The following is a 13,523-nucleotide window of genomic DNA, read 5'->3' on the forward strand; positions in this document are numbered from 1 at the left end:
ACACACTGCTTTGCTTTGCTTTTTATATCCCCTCTCTTTCCCCAACTCCTAGATTTGAGTCTGAAGACACCAGACCCACTTGTAATGACTCTGCAGTGTGGGACCCACCTCTTGAGTGCACTTTGGCTAAAGAAAACACAACTCCCACAGACGAGGAGCAGGAGTTTCATCCTCAGCTTGAACTCCCAGGTCAACTCAAAGAGGTGAATGTCCGAGTTAGCCACGTCAACTCCCCGAGCAGCTTCTACATCCAGTTCACCAAGTTCAACTCTCAGCTCAAAAGGTCAGCAATTAATGCATAACACGATCTCAAACTATTTAAACGAGACAAATATTCTGAGAAAGCTCCAGCTTTACATTAACTGAATATTATGTTCATAAGTGCACTGTTCCCTGATTTTGCTGAAACTGATTTCAGTTGTTTTTTTCATTTCTGATCCTTGATTATTTTCCTTTATCTGTGTTTTTCTGTCTGTCCTTTCCCTCACCGCTTCATTCTTACACTACACCCCCTCACACTTACACACTCCTGTGTGCTGCCAAATTTCCGTGACAAATGTTTTCATCTTTAATTTGGTCGTGGTTCTGTTTTTATTTTTTTATTTTATATTATGTTTATGTTATGTGTTAAGTCTGTATGTTCATCACGTTGTCATGTCCTTGTTTTTATGCACAAAACAAGAATATGTGAACTAGTGAAGCAGGAATGTGAACATATGGAGCCTCAAGATGTGGTATGGAAGGCAGACATGTATTGCGCTGCACTCATTAATGGAGTCTGGGAGAGGGGACAGATCTGCGCTGATGTCACATCAAGCAGTACTGTAGAGGTATAAACATTGTTCTCTTTGCTTCTACAGAGAAAAGGCAGTGTTGTCAATAAGTAGGAGACATGAAACACTGAATATGTTTTCAATGCTGTCCAAAGTTCAGTCTGATTGGCTGATTTATTTGCATGACATGAAACTCGCAGCAGGGGAATCTGCTTTAAAGCTGCGGGAGATTTTAGTCACCAATTTTTCATCAAATCTGTAAAACCCCAATCATAATGTAAGTATCTCAAATCCGTTAGTCTTTCTGTGATTACTCACCTGAATCTCTTCCCTCGCAGTGAACAATTTTGAAGTGTACTCCACCATAAACAAACCATTTGTTTACAAACAGAGCCGGTAGGTAACTAGGGCATCTTTGGAATTTTGTCACGATGCGCATTGTGGGAAGCAGAGGTTGGTGCAGCCGTCTGGCAGCGGTAGTGTAACCATATGATATATGGTTGCAACAAACACTACGCGGAAACGGCTGGAGGGAAGCAGAGCTCCAGCCATTTCTGTGTTGTGTCTGTTGCAGCGGCCGCTACCAGGTGGCTACGTGAACCTCCCCTTCCTACAATGGATGTCGCGACAAAATTCTGAAGATGCCCAAGTTACCTGCCGGCTCCGTTTGTAAACAAATGGTTTGTTTATGATGGAGTACACTTCGAAATTGTTCACCATGAGGGAAGAGATTCAGATGAGTAATCACAGAAAGATATACGAATTCGTGATACTTAGGCTATGACTGGGGTTTTACAGATTTGATGAAAAATTGGTGATGAAAGTCTCCCACAGCTTTAAAGTTCTCATGTGATGCTTGAAACCAGTCTCTCTAACTTTATTTCAATAATGAAGCATCTCTTTCTCATTATCTCTACTGGTTGGCAGGTGATCCGCTGTGACCATGGCAACAAGGTTAAGATGAACACCAGCAACCTGAGGCCACTGCCAACCTCACTGATTGGCTCTCTGGCATTGGAGTGTACACTGCCTGACATCAGGTTAGAGGAACTAACAAGAAATGTATTAGAAACAGGCCTTTATTTCTGTCCATTGTTTATGAAGTGGAAACAGCCATGTTTAGCACCTTCCTGGTTTTGATTATGTTTCCATTGTTATTATTACCTCCGCCAGGAGGTATTGTGATCACTTTGCTTTGTGTGTGTGCGTGTTTGTTAGCAAGATAACTCAAAAGTTATGGACGGATTTTCATGAAATTTTCAGGAAATGTTGATGCTGGCACAAGGAAGAAATGATTAAATTTTGGTGGTGATGGGGGGGGCAGATCTGTCTTGGCAGAGGTCTGCGCTCTCAAAGTGCTTTTCTTGTTAAAGTACTATGATGCACTTTGCGACAAACACAGCACTTCCTTAAACGTTAGAAATAAAATCTCTGTTGTGTATTAATGGATAGAAACCATTCCTTGTTTAACAGATCTTTCAATATGAAAGCATTGTCTTTGTTGGACAGTTTTGATGATAAAATATAGGCGCACCTGCAGATCCTCAGATCGGATAGTAACATTTCAGATGAGTGATTTAAAACTATTAAAAACAGCTGGATTATATCGTGTATTAAAATGAACTTGTGTATCTGTATTTTTATTTGAGAAGTGTCTTTTATTTCTTCACGTTGACCTAGACACTGGTTGTTAGTAGAGATCCAGCTTTTAAGTGACTCCCGGGTCTAAATTTGAGAAAGTCCAGTATATATTTTTTAATGTGTCTGTGTCCATTAGGCCAGCAGGAGGCCGATCAACCTGGACCGCCACAGCCTGCGACTTCATCTCCTACCACCTGACTGGAGCCTCAGCAGTAGTGACAATCAAGGTCTTTGTCTGCTTGTATCCTGTCCTGTCCTCTCCTTTCCTTTTTTTTTTTCTTAGAGCTCTCCTTTTTCACTCAGCGCTGGGTAAAAAAATCGATTTGATTGATTTTGGATTGATTTTATTTAAGTTTTATGTTTTCAATTAATAGTGGATGAGATCAATTTTTCAGAGTGGGACCGAGAGTATCTGTCTGCCGAGGTGTGACCAGCGAGGCGTGGCTGGCTCCGTCTCGCGGGCCCCTGGGTGAGATGGATCTCGCTTGTGACGGTTCTGGCGCAGGAGGAGCGCAGAGGAAGGGTGGGGAAAACACCTCCGCAGGAGGTCCTCTGGGCCTCAAACTTGGACCTGTAGTGCGGAGGAACTGCCTGCTTGGACCGTCTGGTTGGCAGAGGCTCTCCAAGGAAGGTCGTAGAAGCAGGCCATTCTAAGAATATTAACTTGGATCCATATTCAGCCATAGTTGATAGTAATGCGCCTTAACGCTAGAAGCCGGTCACTGTCTGCTGTGTTTACTCTGTGTATAGTCCCTGACTTTTGAAAGTTATTTCAATTACTGGCAATTGATTTTGGATTACGGACATCAGACTGATTGAAAGAGATCACCGGTTTTGATCACTGTCTGGACTGCGACACCGATTTGTGAAAAAGGGATTTTGATAGCTGGCGAAGCCGGTGGCTGAGTAAGCAAAGTTGTGCTACAGTACAAACTCGCCGGCTAGGCTGCCAGCCGCCAGCGTAACAACAGCACAGTGCAATGGCCCCGAAGAGAGCCCCCTCGGTTGAGGAGAGGGAGGACATCAAGAAATCCCTCGACTTTCTGGGTGAGGAAGTCTCTACTGTCAGGCTGCAGCAGAGGAACATCCTGGACCTGGTGGAGGAGGTCAAAGCTCTGCAACTGTAGAATATAGAGAAAGAAAAAAGGATAGTCTTTCTAAAGAATTGTGTTGCTGATCTGGAGCAATACACTCGCATGAATGACATTGTGACTGTGCTTCAGATCAAACCCCGGTCATATGCCCAGGCAGTGTCAGGAGAAGACGAAGAGGACCACAGCGAGGAGACCATCAACTCGGTGAAGCAGCAGGTGACAGCATTCCTTCAATCCAGTGGGACTGAGGTAAACAGAAATAACATCGAAGCATGTCACCCTCTCCCACGGAGAAACAACACTGGAAAACCAGCCATAAGATTTGCCAACAGAAAGCATAAAATGGAACTATTAAAACAAGGGAGAAAACTAAAAGGATTGGATGTCTATCTGAATGAACATTTAACCAAAAAAATGCAGACATAGCCAGAAAGGCTACACTACTGAGGAAGCAGGGAAAAATACAAAATACATGGACACAAAACTGCAAAGTATTTATTAAACTGAAAGGAAGCCCTGAAGAGGCAAAGGTCCTGGGGCCTCATGTACAAAGACTTGTGTGGATTTCATACTGAAACCTGGCGTATGTCCAAATCCAGAAAAGTCTGTGCGCACAAAAAATCCAGATAAAATTGTGCGTACGCCCAAATCCAAGCACACTTCCTTTTTACATCCCAATCAGCGTGGAATTGACCGCATATGTTGGAGTACCAGACTCCTCCCTCTCCACGCCCACATTTAAATATGCATAGGTAAGAATTAAAAACAGAGGAAGCTATGATTGCATTAAAAGATGACTTAATGATACAGAACTGGGAGACCAGTTACAAAGAAAAAGATACTGATAAAGCATAAGGGGAATTTCTAAATATATTTAACTTGTTATATCATAAAAATTGTCCTATAAAGCAATATAACAATATACATAAATATACAAATAGTCCGTGGGTCACTAAGGGGCTGCAAAATGCCTGCAACAAGAAAAATAGATTATATAGACAGTTGTAAAGCACAGAACCACAGAGGCAGAGGAAAAGTATAAAAAACACAAAAATAAATTAACTAACATTATGAGGACATGTAAGAAAGAATATTATAATAAATTATTGGTAAAAAAATAAAAATAGCATTAAAGGTATATGGAATGTTCTAAATTGCATTGTGAGAAAAGAATCCAAAAAAACAAATTACCCAGAATACTTCAGTGAAAATGACCAGACCATTAATAATATAGAAAAGGTGGTGAATGGTTTTAACAGATTCTTCGTAAATGTGGGACCAGAATTGGCAACAAAAATAAAGGAACCAGAGACAACAGAATGTGGAAGTATAGAAGATCTGGGGAATAGAAACCCAAACACAATTTTTCTAGGAGCAGTTGATGAAAAAGAAATCATCGAGATGGTGAGAAACTGTAAAAACAAAACCTCTACAGACGAACAATATCAACATGGCAACAGTGAAGAATGTTACTGAAGAAATCACAAAACCAATTCAGTTCAATTCAGTTTTATTTGTATAGCCCAATATCACAACAAGGTTATCTCAAAGGGCTTTACAGAGTCAGTTGGATGTAAACAACAGTCAAATAAACAGCAAGAAGATGAGTAGCGTCCTAGGCATCTCCTGTCCTTAGACCCTCCTTCTCGGCAAGGAAAAACTCAAAACCCAGTGGGAAAAGGGAGAAACCTCGGGGAGAACCACAGTGAAGGAGAGATCCACTCCCATGGACGGACAGGTTAGAGATGCTCCAGGACTGATGGACGTCCATTTGCAGATGTAGTTCTAGTCTGCAAGGATGCAGTAGGGTGGACACATGGGGGGTCCATCCCGCTGGATGAGACAGGCAGGGGCGAGGAGGCCCATCTACAGCGGTGAGGCCGAGGACGTCCATCCAGACAGGTGGGGGAGGGGGTCAGGACACAGGACAGGGCAGGACACAGATGGGTCAGCGCAGATCCTGTCGTCATTGGCTCCCAAGCGGTTACAACTGAAAAAGTAGCCACTCCCCCGGAGGGGAGTGGGGAAAGGGGACACCGGGTGAATAGCACTGCACAGACTAAGTTGGCTAAATATTAAAAATATAAGTGCAGACAAGAATGGTACGTAGAACCAGAAACAGGAGATAGGACTCAGTGCCTGTACTTCCCCCAGCATTCTTGCTCCTAGGGCAGCTTAGACTGAACTGTGGGTTCAGTCTGGTTTGAACAAACAAAACCACTGACCCACATCTGCAATTTGTCTTTTTAGTCAGGCACATTTCTGAATAAAATGAAAATGGCAAAAGTAATAGTACTGTTTAAAACTGGGGATAGACATCATTACACTAACTACAGGCCTGTTTCTTTACTCCCACTATTCTCCCAAATACTTAAACTATTTACAGACAGACTGGAAAAATTCATTGAAAAACACGTTCTACTTACAGAAAGTCAGTATGGATTCAGAACAGACCGATAAACATCTCTGGCATTAATAGAATAAAAAAAAGAAATCACAGATTGTATAGACAATAAAAAAATAGCAGGAGTATTTTTGGACCTTAAAAAAGCCCTTGGTATTGATCACACCAAGTTATTAACTAAACTGGAAAGGTATGGGATAAGGGGGCTTGGGTTGAACTGGTTGGAAAGCTATTTAAGGAACAGGCAACAGTTTGTACAAATAAGTGAACATAAATCAGAATACATGGCAATAACATGTGGAGTACCACAGGGGTCAGTACTAGGTCCAAAACTATTTATATTATATATAAATGATATAAGTAGGGTATCATCATTAGTCAAATTTGTCTTGTTCACAGATGATACAAACATTTTTTGTTCTGGGGAGAATTTGCAGCAGATTTTGAAGACAATTACAACAGAAATAAACTAAAACTGTGGTTTGACAGAAATAAATTATCTTTAAACCTGAGCAAAACAAAAATGATACTGTTTGGAAGACATACAACTGTAGAACTGATAACTGATAATACACAAATAGAAAGACTAAATGAAATAAGATTTCTTGGTGTGATCTTGGACCGTAAAATCTGCTGGAAACGACATATAAGCCATGTAAGAACACAGCTGGCAAAAAGCACTGCAATTCTGGGTAAAGTAAGGCACATACTGGATCCTAAATCATTGCACATTCTATATTCATTATTTTTACCGTATCTATCCTATTGTATGGAGGTCTGGGGAAACATCTATAAAAGCACTCTACAGCCCATATGCACACTACAGAAAAGAGCAATAAGGACAATAAACAAAGCAGGATACAGAGAACACACAAACTATTTATAAAATCACACACATTTAAATTCATGGATTTGGCTAAATTTGAAATAGCGCAGATAATGTACAAAGCAAGAAATAATCTACTGCCAAAAAATATCCAGGGAATGTTCACTGAAAGGGAAGGAGGCTACAATCTAAGGAGAGAGCTACATTTAAAAAAAAAGTAAGAACAACAATGAAAAGTATGTGCAGAACAAGCTGTGGAGTGACTGTGGAACAATCTAGAACAGGAGATAAAGGAAAGTACAAACAAATATATTTAAAGAGGTATAAAGAATTGTTTCTAAACAGGTAAATGGAACATGGGGGATAAAAATAGTATTGTCTCAAATACCAGTTGTGGTACTTGGAATTAAGAGAGTAATACAAATTTTAGAGATTTTCATATGTGTGAGTGGATTAAAGTGAAGACAAATATGAAGACTAGATGAACTGGGATTGTGGGTGTGAAATTATGGAATGAACCTTATGAAACCATTTAAGTTGTTCACTCCTTTGGTGAAGTTTAAAAGAAAAAGTACCTAAAGTTTAAATTTATTCAGAAATATTGAATTGAGATGGTGTATATGTTTTTGTTGTCATTTTTTTTTTATTCTGGTGTGAATGCTTGATGCTGTACACATTTATGTTGATGTAAGCAGTATATTAATTGAAAAGGGTAGGCAAAAAAAATAAGCTTTTGCTTCTAGCCTATTCCTTTTTTGGTTTTTATTTTTATTCTGATTAATGTCCTGAGTACATTGATTGATGTAAAACCATAAGTACATTCATTCATTCATTCAGGCCACCAGCCATAAAACGGAATAAAGATGAGGAAGAAGTCCGTTCTGAGCCACTGTAGAAACATGGCAATGTTTCTGTCTTGTTCATTATTTAAGAGCAGATACATCTATTTAATGCTGAAATTTTGTATTTATTTCTTTTGTAATGCCAATATTGATACCAGTATTGATGTGTTGCATTGCTGTGGTAGTCAAATAATCAGGTTAGAGCTCAAAATTGTACTTTGGTATCACTAAATGAATCTGAATCAATTAATACTGAATCGAATCAATATCGGATCAAATCGAATTGTGATTAATCGATTCAGAATCTTATGAATCGATTAAGGAAATTGGCCATGATACCCTGCCCTACTTGTCTTTGTTGCTATATGTTGTAGTTTCACTGAGTGTCTTTGTCTGCTGTCTTGTGCAGGAGTTGACAGAGGAGCGTCCAGTGCCTGTCACTCTGTTCTGCTCTAACAGGATGGGACAGTTGGTCAGCATTGCAGACTTTCTGGCCAGTGAAGGCCTTGCTCTCAGGGAACGGAAGCCGAGGTCTGTGTGTGGTTGAGAGGTTGAGCAAAAAGCAATATTTCTTTTTTCTTTCAGATTTACATGTACTTTTGACTTATGTATATAATCCTCCATTAGGCTTTTAATACACACTGGAGCCGTTGCGCAATAGATGGCAGTGCACATTCGTCAGTTGGACCACCAGTTTTGTTCAGACTGAAATTTCTCAGTAGCATTTAGGAAAATTGCCATGAAATTTCGTAATGATATTCGTGTTGATTCATTAGGCATCTCCTATTTTTCTGTCAGTGTAGCAACATAGCCAAAAAACAGATAGAACATTATGCGAAACAGTTTTCCTTATTAACAACTGCTGAAAATATCACATAAAATAAAACACAACTGGTTGGTTATGACAGGATAGGCATATTCACAATTACTATATTGCAGGCGACAGGATGCATTTTAAAATTATGTTGAACAGGAAAGGAAGAGGAAGCAGAAATCTCAATATTTGCAATCTAGTCATTTTTATCCCTCGGCCCGAGGGGTATTGTAATCGTTTTGTCGTCTGTCTGTCCGGATGTCCATTCGATGGCATAATTTCATTATCTGAAGAATGCATTGAGATCTGCATCAAATTTATGCTGTGGATGCATCTTGACATTGAGCTAAAAGCCTAATGAAAATAGGTGACCATGACCTTCTTTTTCAAGGTCAAATGACCTTGTGCCTTGTGCAGTTATAATATGTGAGTACTTTCAAATATAAATATGTTTTTAATAAGTTTTACACAAAGACAGTCTAAAGTATAGGGCAGTAACTTTCAACAGAATCTTACACTGTATTTGGCCGAGGGGTATTAAAAGTGCACAGCTAATTAGTTTTTCAATATAATGAAAAAAAAATGAAACGTAAAACTTTTTAAATTCTGCCAGGCTTTAAATGAAATATGGAGATTGAGTGCAGTCCAGTCTGCCTCGAGATGAAATGTAGTGACATTTACACTCTTCAACATTGGCCCCATTTACACTGGACACATTCCTGTCCATACTTGTATGTCCAGGGTGTCCAGCTGACTACTTATCTTCATGTCATGTTGCTGCCCGTGTCACATCTGTTGCGGAGTCTGAAGAATCCACATGCAGCCAGTGTTACATTTGATGATCCACCTAAGAAAACAATAACGTTGTTCAAGAGCTAATACAACCATATCGACTACTACGCTGTTGATCATACATATTTACTTTTCTGAGTGTCTATGTTCTGTCACCAAAACAACCATCACACCTGCATTGTGGACTCATTTTCAAATCTGTTTCATTATTTCACTCTTCAGGACTTATGTGAGCAAATGAGACCACTTCAGAACACTTCAGCGAGTGTTATTGAGTCATCAGATCAAAATCAGTCTTGTAATCATGTATACTAGTATAGCCTTATCAGGAGTTTCAGTTGATCCAATATTGTTTTCCATTTTAACCAAACATCTGTATAATTAAAGAGATTCCCTTCAGCCTCATATGTATTTAGTTTTTAGTGACAATGAACCTGTACATTACATGCAGATATAATGATATTTAGATTGTGATCTTCAACCAGGATCTATCAGATTTCATTTCACTCCTACTTTTATTTTTGTATTTTTTTGTCTTTCAGAGAGGTTGAAAAATCAAATGAAACTGGTTCTCCAGTCACAGACCCACAAACTGATGACTCTGAGGGCAAGAAAAAAGCCTCTCCTGAGACTGCTACTGTGCCTAGCCCCTCCTTGTCACTCCCTGCCTCTAATCCAACCTGTACGATTCCAAAACCAGCCTCCCGCACCATAATGTCTGCAGAGAAGGTGATCACACAGCTGCACATGCACAAGTTCACTATGTTCTAATGAAATGTCATCCACAGGAACACACTATTGTCATGTATAATTGTTTGTGTGTCCAGGTAAAGACTCCAAGTTACCGTCCCCCAGAGTTGCCCTACCTTGGTCACGTTAAGATGACAGTGTCTGCCATTGGAGAGGATGGCCTCATTTACACCAGAACACACAATGCAGGTGCAAATCAGAGTACTCTGTCACTTAGTGAATGATCAATGAATACTACAGGTTTTTTTTTTAAAGTTCACAAGTTTCCACTTTAACAACATTATAATTTCAATGCATATTACAGTACAAAACTTGTAATAGTTTAATTTTTCAGTTTTTATTTGCTCAAAACCTGGTGAACAGCATAAAAACTAAAATCTATTTAAGTTGAAGTTGTCAGTTAACATAATATCCCTTGTAAAAATTTGTAACGGCCATTCATGTGTGTTTCAGGGACAGATGCTAATGAGTTTTCTAGCTTTGAAAAGGAAATTTGCGTCAAATAATAGAAAATGATAGCAGGCACTTTTACATACTAGATCTTGCATCTGAGCAGTTCAGCCCACAGTCCTAACTGTGAAGGTTTAATAAGAATTGGATCTTTACAGCTACAAGTGGTTAAGAAAGGGGTTGAAGGAGTTAGTGATATGAATAAGTTAAATTAATAACGGAGGTGTTGAAAATGTCTCATAAAAGATGTGTTTTTCAATCCTTCCATTTTCTGAACATGTGTGGGGATGATTTTGTGAGTCAGAATGTCAGCTGGAGTCACTGAGAGAAAGGATTCAGCAGTGCATTAAGACTCTGCCCAGACAGAAGCCCTACACATGGAAGTCAGTGCAGGGCTGTGCTGTCATTGGTCCTGATATGCTGTGGTACAGAGGACAGGTGCTGGAGGTGCTGGGAGGAACCATCAAGGTCAGGAACACACACACACACACACACACACACACACACAGAGCAATAAACAAACTCACTTCAGTCCATGCTGAATTTGCTTTTCATACTCATTTAATGTTTGTGTCATTTGGAATGGATACACCTTAGATGTCTTAATGTAGATTGTGTTATTTGTGGTTGTCATGACATCTGCACAGGGACTCCAGTTGAAAATTAGCCAAGTGGGTAAACACACATTTATAATGTAATATTAATACTTTGTAACATTCAATTGAGGGCTCAGAGATCCTCATTATTTTTAGTTTAGGCTTTAACCCTTAACCTTTATAAACTGAAGAACATTTAGAATTTTTGAATATTTTAATTGCAGTCTGTGCTGTATTGAGTGAAGTATCCAATTCCCTTCCTAACTTTGACAGACACGGTTTTTAAACATTTCAATAATTTCACCACCCATTGGTTGTCAAACTGACAATCCTCAGCTCGTCCTTGCACCAATAGGACTAGACCTTTCTAGTTCAAAGTGAATTTATCTAATAGCAGTCCTTTATTTGTTTGCATTGATTGGTTTGTGCATCAGGAGGTAATCTATGATCACACAAAAAAATGGTTGACTGCCATTATTGTTGTTGGTTATGTGTCACACCAGGTGCAGTATGTGGACTACGGCCTGGTGGAGAACATCCCAGTGGTCCATCTGTACCCCATGCTGCTGTGTGATGATGTTCCTCAGCTCTGTGTGTCCTGTCAGTTGTATGGCATCAACCCTGTAAGAGTTCAAAAACCAGCAAACCAAGAAGCTCAAAGAAATTGTACAGAAGGGAACTAATTGAAAGGCCCATTAACTATGACTTTCAACTTTACCTCATTGTCTTAACCTATAAAGACCCAGTGCTACTTTTGTCACTTCCCAAATCAATTTTTCTCTCTATTTAACCTTTCTCACATAATTTATCACCGTTTATTATAATATGCTCCTCCATATTTTGTGTTATTTCACTATAAGGAGGTAGAGCGGGTCATCCAATAACTGAAGAGTTGGCGGTTCGAATCCTGCCCTGTCCTAGTCTGTCCGTTGTGTCCGTGGGCAAGACACTTCACCCCTCTTGCCTCCAGTGCCACTTACACTCGTGTATGAATGTTTGGTGGTGGTCGGAGGGGCTGTAGGCGCGAATTGGCTGCCACACTTCTGTCAGTCTGCCCCAGGGCAGCTGTGGCTACAATTGTAGTTTACCACCACCAGAGGGGGAATGTGAGAGTGAATGAATAATGGGTCAATAATGTAAAGTGCTTTGAGTGTCCCAAAAAGCGCTATAGAAATCCAATCCATTATTATTATTATAAACAAGATATTTTCCTATATTCAAGTTACTGATCATGTAGATGTTCACTAAAGCTCAGATTAGTTACTGGTTATTACATCAGAAACAGAAAATTGAAGAAAAAGTGACTTTTTCAGCAAAATATATCATTAACTGAACACAAAACAAGTGGATCAATGACAGTGGATGGACACAGCTCCATGGGTTTTACTGGTGAATCAATGTTGTAGAAGATGACAGTGTTTCCACATTCACTACAGAGCCTCTGAACGTCCAAATGGGTCATATCTGATGACCATGAAAAGATGACAAACTGTATTTTACACCAAGTATTTACATGGATTGATGGATTAGTCGATCAGCTGGTATTAAACAGTTTTGATCAGTAGATTGTTTTTGTCAAAGGTGGATGTTTGGGTCTTTATAGGTTTATCAAACTGGCATCACTGTCCAGCAAATTTTTTACCTTTTTACTTTATATTGTAACTCATGTAGCTTGAGTAAAAATTGTAACTGAAGATCACAGGGGCGTTTTTTTATGTGTTGATGTTTTCAGAGATGTGGGGGTTAAATATGTTCTTGGTAGCTTCATCACGATTCCATCAAATGTGAATCTTATCCTGTACTTCATGACTTGTCAGCATTTTAACTTTCTTATCTTTGTCTTTTAGATAGGAGGCTTTTGGCAGCACGATGCGGTGGCCTTACTGAAGGAGATGTTGCTGAACCGCTGTGTTGACATGCAAATCAGGGTAATATTACACATGAAACTATGAGATTCTAGTGCCACAAATGAAGGGCACCATGAAATCTGTATTATTGTGTATTTGTGTGTCTGTGTGTGGTAGGAGCTGCCAACAAACCCCAGGGCTCCTCTCACAGTGGATCTCTTCCTGGATGGATTAAGCATCAGCAAAATCCTGTGTCACCATGAACACGGCACTATGGACCGGATGCTCTCGCCACAAAAGGTCAGTGTTTGTGGGTTTTGTTTTTTTTTTTTTTTTTTGGTGTTTTTTTTTTTTTTAATTAAGATTTTGAAAAGTATAAATACAATTACATTTACTATACAAGCATTTTTCCTTTTTACCCCCTCCCCCCCCCCCAAAAAAATAAAACATTACAAATTCCAGAGGAAAAATGAACAAAAAAAAACAAAGTTAGAGAGAAACATACATACACAAATCCATATTACATGTACACGACACTACAAATTAATCTCATCCATGTTTATTGTTTTAAAGTGAGCTAAGAAAGGTTGCCAGGCATCAGAGAACTTCTAAACTGACCCTTTAACAATATCTTATACAGTATCTTTTCCAGTTGGACATAGTACATGACCTCTTTGGACATGGACACAGAACA

General features: G+C 39.4%; 1 protein-coding gene across 1 annotated transcript in view; it reads left to right on the forward strand.

Annotated features, from left to right (window-relative positions):
• The window catches only part of rnf17 (ring finger protein 17), a 48,813-nt gene that overhangs the window by 20,682 nt on the left and 14,608 nt on the right, over positions 1 to 13,523 (forward strand). Inside the window, exons 21-31 of the mRNA XM_030124324.1 lie at positions 53 to 283; positions 683 to 830; positions 1,701 to 1,813; positions 2,551 to 2,641; positions 7,990 to 8,111; positions 9,729 to 9,915; positions 10,014 to 10,125; positions 10,691 to 10,854; positions 11,486 to 11,605; positions 12,830 to 12,910; positions 13,007 to 13,129. Of these exons, the coding sequence (XP_029980184.1) occupies positions 53 to 283; positions 683 to 830; positions 1,701 to 1,813; positions 2,551 to 2,641; positions 7,990 to 8,111; positions 9,729 to 9,915; positions 10,014 to 10,125; positions 10,691 to 10,854; positions 11,486 to 11,605; positions 12,830 to 12,910; positions 13,007 to 13,129 (1,492 nt within the window). The remainder of the gene's footprint in view (positions 1 to 52; positions 284 to 682; positions 831 to 1,700; positions 1,814 to 2,550; positions 2,642 to 7,989; positions 8,112 to 9,728; positions 9,916 to 10,013; positions 10,126 to 10,690; positions 10,855 to 11,485; positions 11,606 to 12,829; positions 12,911 to 13,006; positions 13,130 to 13,523) is intronic.

The sequence above is a fragment of the Sphaeramia orbicularis genome, chromosome 21, assembly GCF_902148855.1.
Source record: "Sphaeramia orbicularis chromosome 21, fSphaOr1.1, whole genome shotgun sequence".
Classification (NCBI taxonomy): Eukaryota; Metazoa; Chordata; class Actinopteri; order Kurtiformes; family Apogonidae; genus Sphaeramia; species Sphaeramia orbicularis.